This window comes from Aythya ferina, assembly GCF_964211825.1.
Source record: "Aythya ferina genome assembly, chromosome: 26".
Lineage (NCBI taxonomy): Eukaryota > Metazoa > Chordata > Aves > Anseriformes > Anatidae > Aythya > Aythya ferina.
Genome location: NC_140324.1, coordinates 2,846,656 through 2,862,918, shown reverse-complemented (window position 1 = coordinate 2,862,918; position 16,263 = coordinate 2,846,656). Strand labels below are relative to the sequence as shown.

At 40.1% G+C, this 16,263-nt stretch overlaps 1 protein-coding gene across 3 annotated transcripts in view; it reads left to right on the top strand.

The window, feature by feature from the left end:
• CERS4 (ceramide synthase 4) overlaps positions 1 to 16,263 on the top strand; it is a 55,597-nt gene that overhangs the window by 3,059 nt on the left and 36,275 nt on the right. For all 3 annotated transcript variants that reach the window (XM_084498721.1, XM_084498719.1, XM_084498720.1), the window contains exon 2: positions 2,084 to 2,138. In XM_084498721.1, the coding sequence (XP_084354847.1) occupies positions 2,119 to 2,138 (20 nt within the window). In that variant the 5' untranslated portion in view covers positions 2,084 to 2,118. The remainder of the gene's footprint in view (positions 1 to 2,083; positions 2,139 to 16,263) is intronic.

Below are 16,263 nucleotides of genomic sequence, written 5' to 3'. Positions count from 1 at the left end.
TTCCAGCCCTCTGATCAGATTTGTGGCCTTCCTCCAGACCTTCAAGTCCGTGTCCTTATATTGGGGGTCCCAGAGCTGGATGCAGTAGTCCACATCAGGTCTAAAGAGACTGAAGTAGAGGCAGGGAATCACCTCTCTGAGCCTCCTGGCAACTCCTCTTTTGATGCAGCCCAGGGTACAATCACCCTTCTGGCCTGCAAGCACACACTGCTGGCTCATGTTGAGTTTTTCATCCACCCATACCCCCAAGTCCCTTCTCCACAGGCTTGCTCTCCATCCACTTGTTACCCAGCCTGTACTGATGTTTGGGATTGCCCTGGCTCAGATGCAGCACCTTGCACTTGGCCTTGCTGACTTTCATGTATGCCCACTTCTCAGGCCTGTCCAGGTCCCTCTGGATGGCATCCCTTCCTTCTGTTGTGTCATCTGCAGCACTCAGCTTGGCATCATTAGCAAACTCACTGAGGGTGCACTTGATCCCACTGTTTATGTTGTTAATAAAGATATAAAGCATCACCATGGATGTCCACCTGAACATAGAGCTGTTGACTGCAACTCTTGCCATCCAGCCAATTCCTTATTCATCAGCCAATTCCAGTCCATCAGATCCATCTCTCTCCAATTTACATGTAAAGCCAAGGATATTGTGTTGGAATGTATCAAAGACCAAACCGAAGTCCAGGTAGATAACATTGCTCATTCTTCCCTTGTCAACTGACATAGAAGGCCTCCATCATAGAAGGCCACCAGGTTGGTCAGGCATGATTTGCCCTTGTTGAGGGCTGTCTCAAATCACCTCCTTGTCTTCCATATGCCCTAACGTTGCTTATCTGATCCATGATATTCCCAGGCACAGAGGCAAGGTCCACTGGTCTGTATTTCCCAGGGGCTTCCTTTCTACTCTGTTTTAAAGCAGGTGAGCTGTTTCGCTTTTTCTACTCATTGTGGACTTCGCCTAACTGCCATGACTGTTTCACATGTTGTTCCACACTATCATAGATTTGGGACTACATGTAATATGTAAAGAAAGACCCAAAAATAAATTTCTACCTGTAGCAGGACCTTTTGACAGCTCTTGCTGGCCCGTTAAAAGTCTTTCTCCCAGATGTGGACATTGTATTGAGCATTACCTCAAGGCAGCAATTCAGAGCTGTGGCAGATGAAGATGCATTCTTAATTCCTTGGACAAATGTGTCATTTGTCTTGCTACTTTATCACTCCGCTAAGTTTTCATTGAACAGAAATAGGATCAAGCTAGGATGTACCATCCGGTAACTATTTTGTCAATTGCTCGTACGTTTTTTTTGTTTTGTTTCTGATCATTAACAAAACTTTGGAAAAGTTGAGTGCAGAAAAGTTTCTCTATGCAACAAAGAATCCACCTGCTTTTGCGTACTTGTTGACAAGGTCCTTTAGAAACACAGTATTATGAGACAAGAAAACTAACACTATTTTCTAAATTTTTATTCTGTATTGTAACACCATCTTCTAAATTATTCTAGAACCTTCCCATGCAAAGTTTTTGGGGATAAATTTGCTTTCTGTCTCATAGATCTAGACAAATTCGTATTTCCTGAAATAGGTACAGCTGAGGACAATGCTTTACAGACTAGTGTAGGAACAGAAAATCTCTGTAGCAGATGGTAAGGCTATAGCCATGTAGGCATAGCTCTGACTTTTGCTTATTTTACAACTCTTTTGTGACCACTGCAACAGTTTCTAACATCCATCCTCTAGCAGCTGAGTTGCCATGTTAAGACTTCGGAAGCAATTATTTAAAATGAAAGATCTCTCAGGGAATTTTAAAATCTTAATTCATAGCCAGAATCTTAATTCTTCTCACTAAGAGGATAAAACGCAGCTAGGGTGTTATCATGTACTGTTTGTTTTTCCAAGTCAAACATGAGTAAGGGAAGGTCTTGTAAGCTTCCTACTCACCTCTAGGAGAAATATGGGAGGAATATGGATGGAGTGATGTGATGCTGAGATTCCCTGCAATTTATTTGAATATGTACACTCAGAATTTACTTTTGGCTATGCATATAGAATATTTAAGCCTTTTTGTGTTTGTTTTTTTTTTCAGGTTCCTTTTCCAGAGGGCAATAAAGACTTGATGACATGAATCCAGATATTACCAGGTATGATGTAGCAGTTGGAGGTTTTTATTGTTCAGCAGAGACGTTTTCTGCAGCACTACAATTTGATCAGATTGAGGTCAATGACAAATGAACCCCTTTGTCCTGCCACAAGCCACTTGGGCTTCTCTTCCCTATCTTGTTTAGCCTGCACAAATGATCCTGAAACCATGTGGTAAATTGCACTGAGGAACTGGTGTGGGGTGAAATCAACCCAAGTACAAAGAAAAAAAAATGTTTTAACACGTTTATTTAACACATAAATGGGAGTGCTGGTCAGGAACGGGTGGAGGCCTGGGGCCTACTCCCAGTTGGCAGTGTTGGTTTCAGTTGGCAGTGTTGTTAACACTGTATGGTAAGTTATCAAAAACCTGTGACAGCAGAGGAATCTCTTCACTCTGGACACAGCAGTAGATTCATTTCAAAGTTTAAGAGGTTGTGTTGAATCTCTCAACCCATTGATATAATCTTAAAGGAAACGTCTGATTCCTCCCTCACTGTGGTCTCCTGTGCTGCAATCTGGCTTTGTTCAGGTGAAAGCAAATTCACAAGAGGGAAGATTATAAAATTTCAGAGGACTAACATCCACAAATCAAAACAAATAGTCTGTCTTGTTTTCTGTACTCTGGGCACTGATTAACATATATTTGCCTTTGAAATGCTGAAGATTGAGTCCATAACTCACAGCACTATCTGGAAGATCACTTTTTTGTTTCTTTTAATTTTGACTCTTTGTATGCATCCAAACATTACTATGATATACCAAGTTCACAGTAATATCCAATCTAAACAGGTGAGAGCAGTTTTGAGCTGACTCTACTTCAGTTGTGAACTAGATAGTATATAGATAGTATATAGCCTGTTGATAAGAACAAAATTGTAATGAGATTTACAGAGTCAGGACAGTTTATTGTACCCTGTGTTTTATCTCATGCTTGTATTCCTGATGTCCATTCCAAATTTCTTTCCTGTAGCAGAAAACCTGTGCCTTCACCTGAAGAGAAAGGGGAAAGCAAGAGTCTTTATCTGACACAAGAATTTAAAAACAGATCATGTAATTATTTCTTACTAGTAAACTGAATTATTCTAGTTAATATATTAATTGAGTGTTGCAGGCACATCTGCAATGTAACATGTCACAGGTGAAGAATTTATGTGATGCTTTTGATGGCAATGCAACATACTGCAGGTTGTGTTGTAAAAGCTCCAGCTAACACAGTCTTTAGATCTGGAGTGCATCTGATGAACAGGTATGTAGGAAACTCTACCAAGAGCTGGGGTACTGCATAAACAGTGCAGGTTCTTGTATTGTTATGTTGGGTTTATCAGTTTCAGGAGCTGTTACCTAGCCTGGGCTGATATCTGTTGAAAAGCTACCAAAGCTAAGCTGAGCAAGCCAATCCTCTCCACCAGGTACATCCTTTCTATCAGAAGGAGACAGAGCTACTCTCCTTGGTCCTGCTAGACAGTCATGGTCCAGACCTCACACACAGGCTTTCTAGCTGTGGGCTGTTTTCCTCAGATTGCTGAAATATATTGCAGGGCTTTGTTCCACATCCTTGACTGTCCTTCTGTTTGAAGTAAAGGCTTTAATTTTATTGTGGGTCTCTATTACATATATATATCACAGAATCACAGAACTATCTAGGTTGGAAGAAACGTCCAAGATCACCGAGTCCAACCTCTGACCTAACACTAACAAGTCCTTCACTAAACCATATCACTAAGCTCTACATCTAAACATCTTTTAAAGACCTCCAGGGATGGTGACTCCACCACTTCCCTGGGCAGCCCATTCCAATGCCTAACAACCCTTTTGGTAAAGAAATTATTCTTAATATCCAACCTAAACCTCCCCGGCGCAACTTTAGCCCATTCCCCCTCGTCCTATCACCGGGCACACGAGAAAATATATATTATGTATGAAAAAAAAAAGAAAGAAAAAAGAAAACATGAAAGAGGGAAACAGGCTCTGTTTGGGTTGTTTTTCTGTAACAAGGGTTATTTTTACCGACTGGGGTACTGTCACAGTTTTTCTGGGGAACTGCTTCCTTATTGTCCATCTGTCTTCATACGGTATATGAAAGGTAACCTTCTTCTGAAAGATTTGAAAGATGTTATGCCAGAGATTGTTTTTAATATTTTTAAAGAAAAGATCATTGATTTTTTTTTTTTTTCTGTTTAGAGATGATACTAAAGAAAAACAACTTGAAATCAGAATTCCTGAAATAATTATTATGTGATTTATCTTGTAAAGTTTTTTTCCCCAGTATTTACATCGATTTGTGGTGAACTGAAGAAAGGAGAAAGTGACCCTGAGTATCTGTATTTTAAAAATAAACCCTGAGCTCAGCTAACATGAATCAGGGCTGTGCTGTGACAGCCAGAGATGTTAACTTTGTACAGGGAAATTGAAATGGCTGTGGCTGTCACTCTGGCCTGGGTTATGTTCACTTATCCAGTCACTGTAACTGGTAGAGGTGTAATTGTCTGAGCTCACATAGTTTATATGCAATTTTTTTAAAAAAACTAAGTATCTTCATATGGTAGATTGCATTACTCATTAAGCAGTAATGATTGTGAAAAGTGAGGCAGTTCTTTTAGTTGTGGAGAAAGGGAAATCTTTCTGTTGGTCGCTGTTTCTCAGACAATGTTTTAAATGTATTTTGCTTTTGCTGTAGCGTTGGGAATGTAGATGCTATTCTCAGATAAAGTTTTAGGTTTTATGTTTTGAAATGAAAGAAAAATAATGAAAACATACTAGTTTTAGAAGTATAAGGGTGTCATTTTTAAAATCTTAATTTTAGTAATTAAAATTTAATTTTTCTCTCTAAGCTTTGAAACAGCCTGGGGAGTTTGTGGGAACAAATAACCTGGGAAACTGATGGAACTGTTGATACTGAAATTCAAAGCCAGCTGGTAGAAAGTAATTAAAGCTTGTGTGTTCCTTGCGTGAGGGAGGAGAATGGAGATTGTGTGAAAAGTTATGATCTGCATCTGTAGGTGTGCTAGGTTATAATAAAGGATGCCTCCCTCAACCTAATGCAAACAAGCTCACCTAGCGTGGATGATAGATAAGCACTTTTCTAGTCTCTGTTGGCATTCAGAATGATCCAATTCCACTTTGATGTTTTATCTTTGTTAGATCTGTGGCATAGAAGTCACATGTATTTGTTCCTTTGTCTTACCGTTTCCTTATTATCACAACTGTTTCTTTCATTTTGTCTGAAGATTAACAGTTCAGGAGTTCAGTGCTTTGCTTAGCTGAATGTTCTTATTGCTGGGGGAAAAATGAGAAACACATATTTGGGGAAATGCCCCATTTGTGGTAGAGTGAAGGGTAACATAGGGCTTGACTCACTGCAGGGACTGACTGTACAAACAAGCAATGGTGAAGCTTTGGACTTCAGGGCAGTAGGAACTTTGGATAATGCTAGGGATGAAGACCTTCTGAGAGCTGCTACAAACTGTGCAGAACTAACCGTGTGGCCAGAGTGGCAGAACAGAGCAGGAAGGCCTTTCTGTTCCAGAACAGAACACAAACCCCTTCTGCCAAAGGTGATTCCTGGAGAACAGATTGGGAGAGGGCCATCAGACCAGAACCATACCAATATTTGCTTTGTAATGTGCTTTGGAAGTGATGAAGAATCAGATGACACATTGGACAAGCATTGCATTGTCACATGAATGTACATGAAAAAGACTTTGACAAGGGTTGTGCAGGATTTTAATTCTTCCTTTCAAATCCTGACTTAGAAATTGTGTTGAAATTTCAGTTTATATGGCAAGAAAATTTCCTAACAAATGTGGTTACATCAAGAAGTTTGAAGATATGACTTAAGATACAACCTTGGAAACTTGAACCTACTACCCTCTATTTGTTTTTCACAGTTTTTCAGTTTCACTGTTATAATTAAACATTTTGAGGCCTGATGTGTAGTTGTTGAGTAACAGGAACAGTGATAATCAGTTGAAAAATTTCATATGGCAGTAGAAAAGATGTTTGGGGTATGTATCATATTGAAAGGTATGGGCTCATGGTTCCCATTTCTCCAGCATACAAACATCATGCACAGGACTTTAGGTTGTATAACAAGAACTTGCCTTTGGAAGAATTTTGTGTATCTCCCATAGCTGTCACTGTTACAGGCTTAAAATTTTGAGCCTTACTCAGTGTGTATTCTCAGTGTGTGATTTCTTTTATTTTCTGTTTCCCTCCAAAACCTGTGAAAATGTCTCTATCAGTGTACAAACTACTTGTTTGTACAGTCTTTGGGGATAAGTAAGCTTAGAGAGCTTTTTGGCAGTTTTTTACTGTCGTTTATCTCAGTTTGAAGGAAGATGCCTCACTAAGAAGCATCTAACATACTCTTGCTTTATTGAAATTGAGAGAAAGGAGATGAGTAGTTAAGATCAAACTAAGTTTCCTCTTGGTTTCTTTATGTGATCTCCCGGCGTGAATTCTTAGCTTACTGTGGCCTGAGTCCAATAACTTGATTTTCTTCCTTAGTTCTCTCAAGTGATGTAATCCAGTGAGTCCTATTTCTACAGAAAGACCGGAGGAAATAGCAGGCATTAGAAGAAAGAATGAAGGAAAAAAATCCAAAGAAATTGCTGAGTAGCTGGTCTGGATTTTATAAGTGCCTCCTTCTTGCATTTCATGTTGGTAAATGTATGCTTTCAAGAAACACACATAAAGATGTTAATACCTGTGTATGTATTATGGGGGGATGTTCTAGCTGGTACTTTGGATGCCTGAGTTGCCTTACTTGGATACTAGTAGTGTCTGATGTTCTTGCTAAGAGGTAATCTGTGTGTAGTCTTCTAAGCAGTGATGGTAGAACATGGTTTTCTTTATTCAGAGGGTGGTGAGGCACTGAAACAGTCTGTCCAGAGAGGTTGTGGATGCGCCATCCCTGAAGGTGTTCAAGACCAGGCTGGATGAGGCCCTGAGCAACCCGATCTAGTGGGAGGCATCCTTGCCTATGGCAGGGGGGTTGGAGATACATGATCTTTGAGGCCCCTTCCAACCCAAGCCATTCTGTGATGGTTCTGTAGTGCTCTTATGCCTCACCGAAACAATCAGCATGCAGTTTGTTTTTTTTTGTTGAAAAATTGTTTGTAAACTTAGCATTCAGTAGCAGAATAGTGATTGTTCCAAAGTGTCAGAAAAACAAAGTTGATGTTACCTCACCCCACCCAGGAATTAAAAAAGGAACATTATTTCATTTAATAGTAGAGACCTAGGGTAAGTGCCAGACAGAGTCTGCAAAGGTCTTCAACTTTCGTCTCTGCTGCTTTTTACGCTGGTGACATACCACTTTATTTTTGTGACTTGTTTGACTAACAGTGCTGCAGTTCACCATGAGTTTCTTCAGCCTTAGCAGGGAAGCATCCCCAAGGGTCTGGAGAAGCAGTATGGATGAAACAGCCATGATATTATTTCTAACTGTGCATGTAAGGATGACAAGTTCTTGTTGTTTTTTTTTTTACGATTCAGGAGGACAGTTTTGGCTTGTTTGGGGATCTGCTTGGTAGGATTTCATGGGGGACTGTCTTGGTAGGTAAAGGGGTTGGACAGCTGGTTGGTCTTCAAGGTTGGCCTCCTCTAAGCACAAGTGTAGTCTATTCCAACATGCAAAATGTCAAACAAAAATAGCAGGAGGCCAGCAGGGATGAACATGAAATTGTTGATGGAGCTCAAACACAGAATAAAAGTATCAGGAAGGTGGAAGTGGGAGTGGCATGCAAGAATTGAGATGGGAAAGTCTGAGCTGTGCTGGGGCTATGGATGTGAAGGGCAAATAGAAGGGCTTCTCTAAGTACACTGTCAGCAAAAGGCATGCTAAGAAAAATTTGGGCTCACTGTTAGAAGTACCTCCTGACCAAAGACCCGTAGAAGCCTGAGGTCCTTAGTGCCTTTTTTGTTTTTGTTTTTTCCTGGTTAAACCAGTACTTGGTTTCTACTGAGTAAAATCAAGGAATCTTACTCATCCACCTCAATAAGGGATAATAGAGTGAGAAGAGCTGTTGATTTGCATTCTGACGTGGATGACTGACATCAGTCTGTAAGCTGTGCTGTCAGTCAGACCTGGCAGTTTGCTTTGGAGTCAAACACTCAGAAGTCAGAGAAGCCTAACAAGCAAGAAGCTGGCAAGCAGACCACAAGGTACGGCAATTAGTAGTTTATATTGGCTAGGGAAGAAAAGTGTTGTTCTCTGGACAACCAGGTAGTGAAGTTTGTCTGTTTGCTAAAAGCTGATTTGTAACTTCTAGCACTTCTTTTGTGTTTTTATGCTTTTTTGAGGGGGAACAGGGGACTCCCAAAAGAGCGTGTAAATGAAAATTGTTGCCTTTGAACAGAGCAGCACATGACCAGCCCACACTGAAGCATGAGGTAGGGCTAAAATTGGTGAAAAGTTGGAAAGTTGAGGAACCCCAGTGAGTTGAAAAGAGATGTTTTCTTAGTCAGAGGGTTGTGGAAGCAAGTTTTGTCATTCAGCTTTTAAAACAATGAGTAAAAAATTAAGCTTCTGTTGGACTAGTAATGGAACTAAACAAATAGAGAAATTCAATTCAAACAGATGAATTGCAAAATTAATTTATTCTTGAGTGGGCAGCAGACATAGTTGAGTATAACTGATCGTTGGTGGCAAGACAAGGCTGCATAAATCATTGCAAGTTTTCAGCCTTTTTTTTTTTTATAAGCCTGTGAAGACTTAGTGTTGATGATTACAAAAGGAAGAAGATTTTGTTTTTTTCATTTCTAGTCACAGTTGGAAAAGTCTTATTTGACAAAAAAAAAAAAAAAAAAAAAGGTGGAGATTCTGCCAGAGCTTGAGGTTTTAGAGAAAATAAAAGCTCATTCAGAATCACAAGAAAAAAAGATGAGAAGGCTGGGGAACACAGGAGAAATTAAGCAGAATTAGCTGCAGGTAAACAGAGATTCATACTCAAGATTCATACTAGAATCTGCCTGTGTGCTTGGAGGAGGTTCTGTGTCGGTTATGGTCAGAGCAAGCAGTCTTACAATGATCTCCAAAAGAGGTTCAGAGAAATGGTGGTGTAGAGGGCAATGGCATTTGTAGGAAATATAACTTTGACAAATAAAATGAGGAGAAGGCATACCAAGAGAGTGAAGGTTAATAAATTGTTCATGGACTGGTACGATAAGGAAAGATTTTTATTTATTTATTTATTTATTCCATCAGAGGACATTCTTATGCATTGTTCTTAATTAATAAATATCAGCTGAGTCCCTTGGACACTGGCAGGCTGTTGTTGAATTCACTTGATAGGTAAGGAAAGCTTTAAATTAAAATGGGGAAGAACTAACAGAGGGAAAAGGGAAAGGGAGCAATCTCTGGGAAATGAAACATTGATAAGATGATATCAGAAAGCAGGTATATCCCTAGGGATGAGGGAAAGGAAATGAACATATCCAAGCTGAGATAAAATTTGAAAAGTTTAATGTATTCCCCTAAGGGAACTAGAACTTAGGTAATCTTTGTCTCAGCATGCTGGAAATACTAGTACATGTACTTAAGAATATTTGAGCAAAGATTTCTTTTTACCTATACGTTTTTAACAAATTGACAGTACATTAATAGTATGTTAGATGGAAAAATCATCCCACCAACTGTAATCCCAGTATTGTGATCCTAATGTGAAATTTTTACAAATAAAATTGGGGACAGAAAAACCTTGGAGACTGAGATGAAGACGTTGAAGGTAACATGGGTGTAGAAAAGATAGCCTATGTCATGTTAATCTAAGTTTTCTTTGTTAAAATTATTTCTCTAGAAGAGAACTGCAGTAAATTTCAGGTCTGAACTTGTAATTTATGTAACTGTAGCAAGTAGTTCGATGGGGTACTTAGGGACATGGTTTAGTGGGTGACATTGGTGGTAGGGGGATGGTTGGACCAGATGATCCTGGGGGTCTTTTCCAACCTTAGTGATTCTATGATTATGGGAAGTATCAAATAGGTAGGAAACTGTCTAGAAAAGCTATTGGAAGGGAATCGACCTATGGAATTTTTGAATAATTGATTTCTTAGCTAAATTAGATAAAGGTTCAAATGCATAACATATAACGATAACCCAAATTTAGAAAGCGTGGATAAGTGCAGGACTGCAATACAATGGCTCTTCCCATTTGAAGTAACAGGGAACCTTTATGAATATGCATAGGATATATATGCATCTGTTTCTACACCCCAGCTGCTTCTGGAGAGCAGTGAAAGGGAGAGAGACCTGGGGGTCCTGGTGGACAGGGGGATGACCATGAGCCAGCACTGTGCCCTTGTGGCCAAGAAGACCGATGGCATCCTGGGGTCTATCAGAAGGGTTCCTCCCCCTCTACTCTGCCCTGGTGAGACTACATCTGGAATATTGTGTCCAGTTCTGGGCCGCTCAGTTCCAGAAGGACAGGAAACTGCTTGAGAGAGCCCAGCACAGAGCCATGAGGATGATGAAGGGAGTGGAGCATCTCCCTGATGAGGAGAGGCTGAGGGAGCTGGGGCTGTTTAGCTTGGAGGAGGCTGAGGGGTGGTGACCTTACTGAGGATGTTCTGCTTAAATATGAGCCAAAACTTTTTTTATGGTGTGACAGGCTGCCCAGGGGATTGTGGAGTTTCCTTCTCTGGAGATACGCAAAACCTGTCTGGATGTGTTCCTGTGTGACCTGATCTAGGTGTTCCTGCTCCGGTAGGGGGATTGAACTAGATGATCTTTTAAGGTCCTTTCCAATTCCTAACATTTGGTGATTCTGTAATTCACAGAAAAATAGGGAGAGCCTCTTCATTTTGCTCTCCAAAATATCAAGATTTAAGAGGCTTTTTTTGGATTTTGATTATTTCAGTCATAGCCCCATGCAAAAAATAGAGCAAGTTGAATCCAGAAGCAATATAACTGCATCCGTATGGTGGTGTGCTTCCACATTAACTAGTAATTTCCCCTGTGGCACTAATGTGCTGCTGGGGGTTAATTAAGTCCTAGGAAAACTGGCTATTCCAGGAAGTCTACTACAGGAATACCCGTGCTGCTTCTGGCAGCAATGTCGTTAGCATGATGCTGCACTTAAGCTAATAAGACTTGACAGACCTAAACAGCTTGGCCCAGAGGCACTTGGTGGATGTTTGTACCTGTGGCATTATCCACCCACAAACTCAGCTAATCCACCTCTGGACAATAGACCATCTGCGGTATCATCAAGAACTGGAAGGCCTTCCTAGCCGGAGTAAGAGAAGCCAGGTGGCATTTAATAGTAAAAAGTGCATAGTTGTGTATCTGGGGACTAATAAGAGAAATTTGTATTAAAAATGAGGGTGTTAAAGCTAGACACTCCTCTCAGAAATCCTGTTCACAGTCTAGTCATAAACAGAGGAATGTGCAAGGAAAGGTTTTCTGTCTTTTCAACTATGGCTAGTTATATTAGGAGAGAATTAGAAGCCATGGACTTATTTAGCCTAGAAATAAAGGATTAGATAAAAGTACTGTTCTATAAACAGTAAGAAGAACTTGCTCGTGGTAAAATCCTGTGCTAATACAAAAACAAATGGCATTTAAATTCTTGATTGTAGTTGGTTTGTTAGTAGTGCAGTACCATAGTAAAACTACATTGCTGCTGGAACTAGCACTGGCATTCCTATAGTAAACAACCTTCCAAGGTATTTGCTGCAAAAATGTTGAGACACCTCTAATACGTCTTGGTACCCTTCAGTAAGAAGATATTATTTTTGCCTCTTATAGCAAAAAGCTGAAAGTGACTCAGCACAGTCTTGGATGTTCCTAAGATTAACTGCTTCCTGAGGTAGAGAGGAGGAGGAAACAAGTTTGTGAGTTGTATTTAGGAATCTTTAAAGAAATTGGAAGTTCTGTGCTATTTTGGGCCAGAATTCCTATAGCAGAGACCTAAATCACTACTGCATCTGTGTTCCCAGTATGTGCTGCGTAAACATTAAGGCAGGGGCAGAAGGGTTTAGGGGAGGAAATATTGATCAAAAAGCAAACTAAAAACTCCAGTGTAATCTCTTTTTTATTATTATGGATTTTTATATTATCTTCCTCCAAACGGTGGCTAATGCAGTAACATCTAGCTTGACACTGCAGTTAAAAACTGGACAGCAGATACCTACACCTAGTTTTCTTCAGAGTGGGTAGGTAATTACCCTGTTCTTTATGAAGATTTTTAAGTCTTTTCTCTCTCTTTTTCCCTCACCCTTATCTCCCGTATTCACATATGCAAATTTATCTGAGTATTCATGTAGCTATATTCTAATGTTTTGCTTGGGAATAGATTCTGTAAGGGAAGCAGCAGAATGACTCTTTGAAGATATAAGCAACAGTTATGCTTTCTGGGTAAACCTGCTTGGCCATTTTAACTGTGAGACGAGGAGTAACCTTTCTAGCCAGATTCCGTGCTGCTTCTCAAACAGTTCAGCTTTGAAAGTGAAACTATATAAATACATCCCTACGGGAATTAAGTGTAGTGGTGTTACTGATCCACGGCTCAGATTTCATGGAGCCCTGTAGTGCTGTTCTCTGCTGCGGTGCTTAGATACTGCAGTTGCATTCCTCCTGCAAAGCAGAGTAATTTCTGCTTTCCCAGCAGCAGTTCAAGTGCAGCCTGATAGGAGAGACCTTTGTCACTCTAAAGATTCAGATAGAAGTGTCAAGTTAAAAAGAAAAAATCAAGAAAGGTAAGATTTAACAATGTAAATGCAATTGGCAGGGCTGCTGGACTGTGCTAAATCCAGTTGCCTCAAGACCTTCTTGTGTTGACTTCAAGGAGCCATGTTCATGTATATATTGAGTGCCTGATCTTGTCATGGTATAGACTCAGCCTTGTTCTAAGCCTTGCCCTCCCTGTCCCCATGGCATAACTGTGATAATCCTCTGTTTTTGATTTCATTTTCACATGCATATTCTACTTCAAACTTAATGCTGTTTTCTCAGCATTTACTCTTATGCTCACTGTGAAATCCTAATGCTGATCTGTTCAGTGTCACGTATGGGGGAGTGTTTTGCAGTGTTGTTTTTTCCTTTGTTCTTGCTGAACTTTTCTTTGTAAAAGAAGCTTTTTGTTTCTCTTGTATTCAGAGCTGGAGGGCTTCCTCCTGTATGTTATTACAAAGCTACAACTAATAACACAGGATGTTCTGTGAGGTGTAAAGGACTTTTGAAAAAGAAGTAGGCCAGTTGATGCTCTTCTGGGGGCGCTCAGTGGGCATTTTAGAAGCACCATGGTCTTCAGCTTCCCAGCTGCCTCAACTTGAAAACTTGTCCTGTCTAAATTGCAAAAATATAAATATGTTGCTTCACACTGTACCTTCTTCTATATTTTTGTGATGTATAATGATAGCTGCTGAGATAAAGAAAACTTTGAAGAAGGTGATCCTGACTGTAGTTTGCACATGAGAGTAGATTAGATAATGGATGTTTACTTCTTTAGTATTTTGAATCTTAGAATATTCCCCCTAAGCAAATTGCAGGACTTACTTTAAATATTCCCCACTTGGCAGAGTTATGTTGCTGTCCTCCACCAAGCCTGTGTTTGCTATCAGATACATAGAGTTCTGGAGGGAGAATTCCTGGTTGTGTAATACATCATGAAGATACCATTATACATCACAAAATATAGAAAAGGATACAGTTTGGTTTAGTGGAGGACTTGTTAGTGTTAGGTCAGAGGTTGGACTCGATGATCTTGAGGTCTCTTCCAACCTAGACAATTCTGTGATTCTGTGATATGAAGCAACATATTTAACTTCTTGCAATTTAGACAGGCTGAGTTCTCAAGCAGAGGCAGCTGGAAAGCTGAAGACTGGAAAAAAGCTGTGTTTCTAAAATGCCCATTTGAGCACCCTCAGAAAAGCAAAGCTACTTATTATAGCATCTTTCCCTAACATGCCTATTGTCTGCCCTTTGGAATAACCCCGTGGTACTGAAGAAATGTGTTCTGAAGAGCTGAGGAAGGGGCGAAACGTAATTTCTCTCTAGGGTTCTCTTGGGTATTCCTGATGTCCTTCTTAGCTACAATAATCTAACTGCAAGCTGAAGCTGTTCCCAGGCTATGTCACTAAATTATCACAAATTTACACTCCATTTCAAGGATGTAACTCAACCTTTCTGCTCCATCCCAGGATGGAGTAGAGGAATCGGGTGCCTTGTCCCCAGGCAGGCATGCAGCAGCTGCAGCTATAAGACCCAGGCTTTTTTGGCCACCAACCAGATAACTTCACGAAATGCAGCCCGCTATGTCCATATGCTAGAAACTGCATGCGGGTTATGACAAGATAAGCCAACTGTTAGATCTGCTTTTTGCTGTGCAGTGTCTGTGGTCAGTTGTATCACCACAATTCACAGCTGGATGTGTTTAATACTAACTGCTAGCTCATGTTTTTCAGACACTACCCAGCTTTTCTGAGAACACAGTCCTGCGTGATTATGATAATGGGCAGCCAGAGGTCATACAGCATCTTGGTAGCTGTTTGAGAAACCCAGGAGGGCGTTTTCCAGAAACTATTGTCATGGACAACTCAAAATGCATGGCCTCTGTGCTCTTGCTGACTACACTTCCTAGCTTTAGTATTCTTCATATCTGTGTGGTATGTAGGTCATTAACTAGTCCTGTGACTCTAGCCTGCTCCAAGAGAAGAAACCAATAACTTATTTTCCAGACTTCAAGCACAACTGCACCACTATAGGGTTCTGCTTTTGGTAGCACACGTCATGTTATCCAAAAGCTCATTGTTTCCCACCATGAAATATGTTTGTGTTTTTTTTTTAAGATAACAGAATGTTTAATTTGCTGCTGGCACATGTAAATCTTTTGACCTATAGATATTACAATAGAAAATTATCACTTCTCTTCATAGCAATACTTGGAACATTTGTTCTGCCTTTGCCCCCATTATGCTGCTGATCAGTAACAACTGAAAGGATGAAAACCATAACAAGGATGGTTGGAAAATATAAATAGTACAAGCCCATCACAAGAAATTATGTTCCACTTCTGGAATCAAAGAAATACCAGCTTCTTACCTGAATGGTTGTGTCTTAACCCACTTGCTAAATATTCTGAACTTTCCTTTGTTTTGTTAACCTTAGAATCACAGAATCATAGAATGGTTTGGGTTGGAAGGGACCTTAAAGATCATCTAGTTCAACCCCCCTGCCATGGACAGAGATACTTTCTACTAGATTAGGTTGCCCAAAGTGTCCTTGAAAACTTCCAGGGAAGCCTTATAAAGCTTATTTTTCCTCCATCACCTCTTGTAATTCTTGTGTCTTAACCGAAACATTTTGCATGTCAAATTGGATTTTGAGGATGGGAAAGCCATTTAAAATTTGACTCAGTTTCATATCAGAGAGTCCCATTATTGAAAGATGTGTCCAATGTATTACTTTTTCTGACTACGGCTGAGATTTTTATCAGCTAAGAACATTTACCAACACTGTTGAGGATGGTGTCTTTCATGCCTTGTGTAGCTCTTTCTAATTCAGACACCTTGCTTAAGTTATCTGACTTTTCTAGCTGCTGTCAAGTATCTATCTGAAGTGTACAAACTGTTTTGGAACATTATCACCACACTTCATAGTGACAACATGCTGAATTCATTGCCAGCTAAGTTAATATGTGTACGGTTTGCTTCTACATACACATTTTCTGGTCTATAACTATAGAATTTTGTGCAGAAACCTGTATTCTTGCAGTCTAAAGGAGACTTAGGGACATCCTGAAAACTTGGTTTACTGAGGCTCTGATGTTCAGTGTATTTGACAGCCTGTCCCAGGGGCTTGTATCTTTGTCACCCAAATGGAACTATGCTAGTTAATAGCATGTTTACCAGGTAATCTGAAAAGATTTCTCTAGCATTAAAATCACAGAATCACAGAATTTCTAGGTTGGAAGAGGCCTCAAGATCATCAAGTCCAACCTCTGACGTAAGACTAACAAGACCTCCACTAAACCATATCGCTAAGTTCAACATCTAAACGTCTTTTAAAGACCTCCAGGGATGGTGACTCCACCACTTCCCTGGGCAGCCCATTCCAACGCCTAACCCTTTCGGTAAAGGTGTACTTCAACTAGCTTCTCTCTTTTTAATGTACAGTGAATCCTG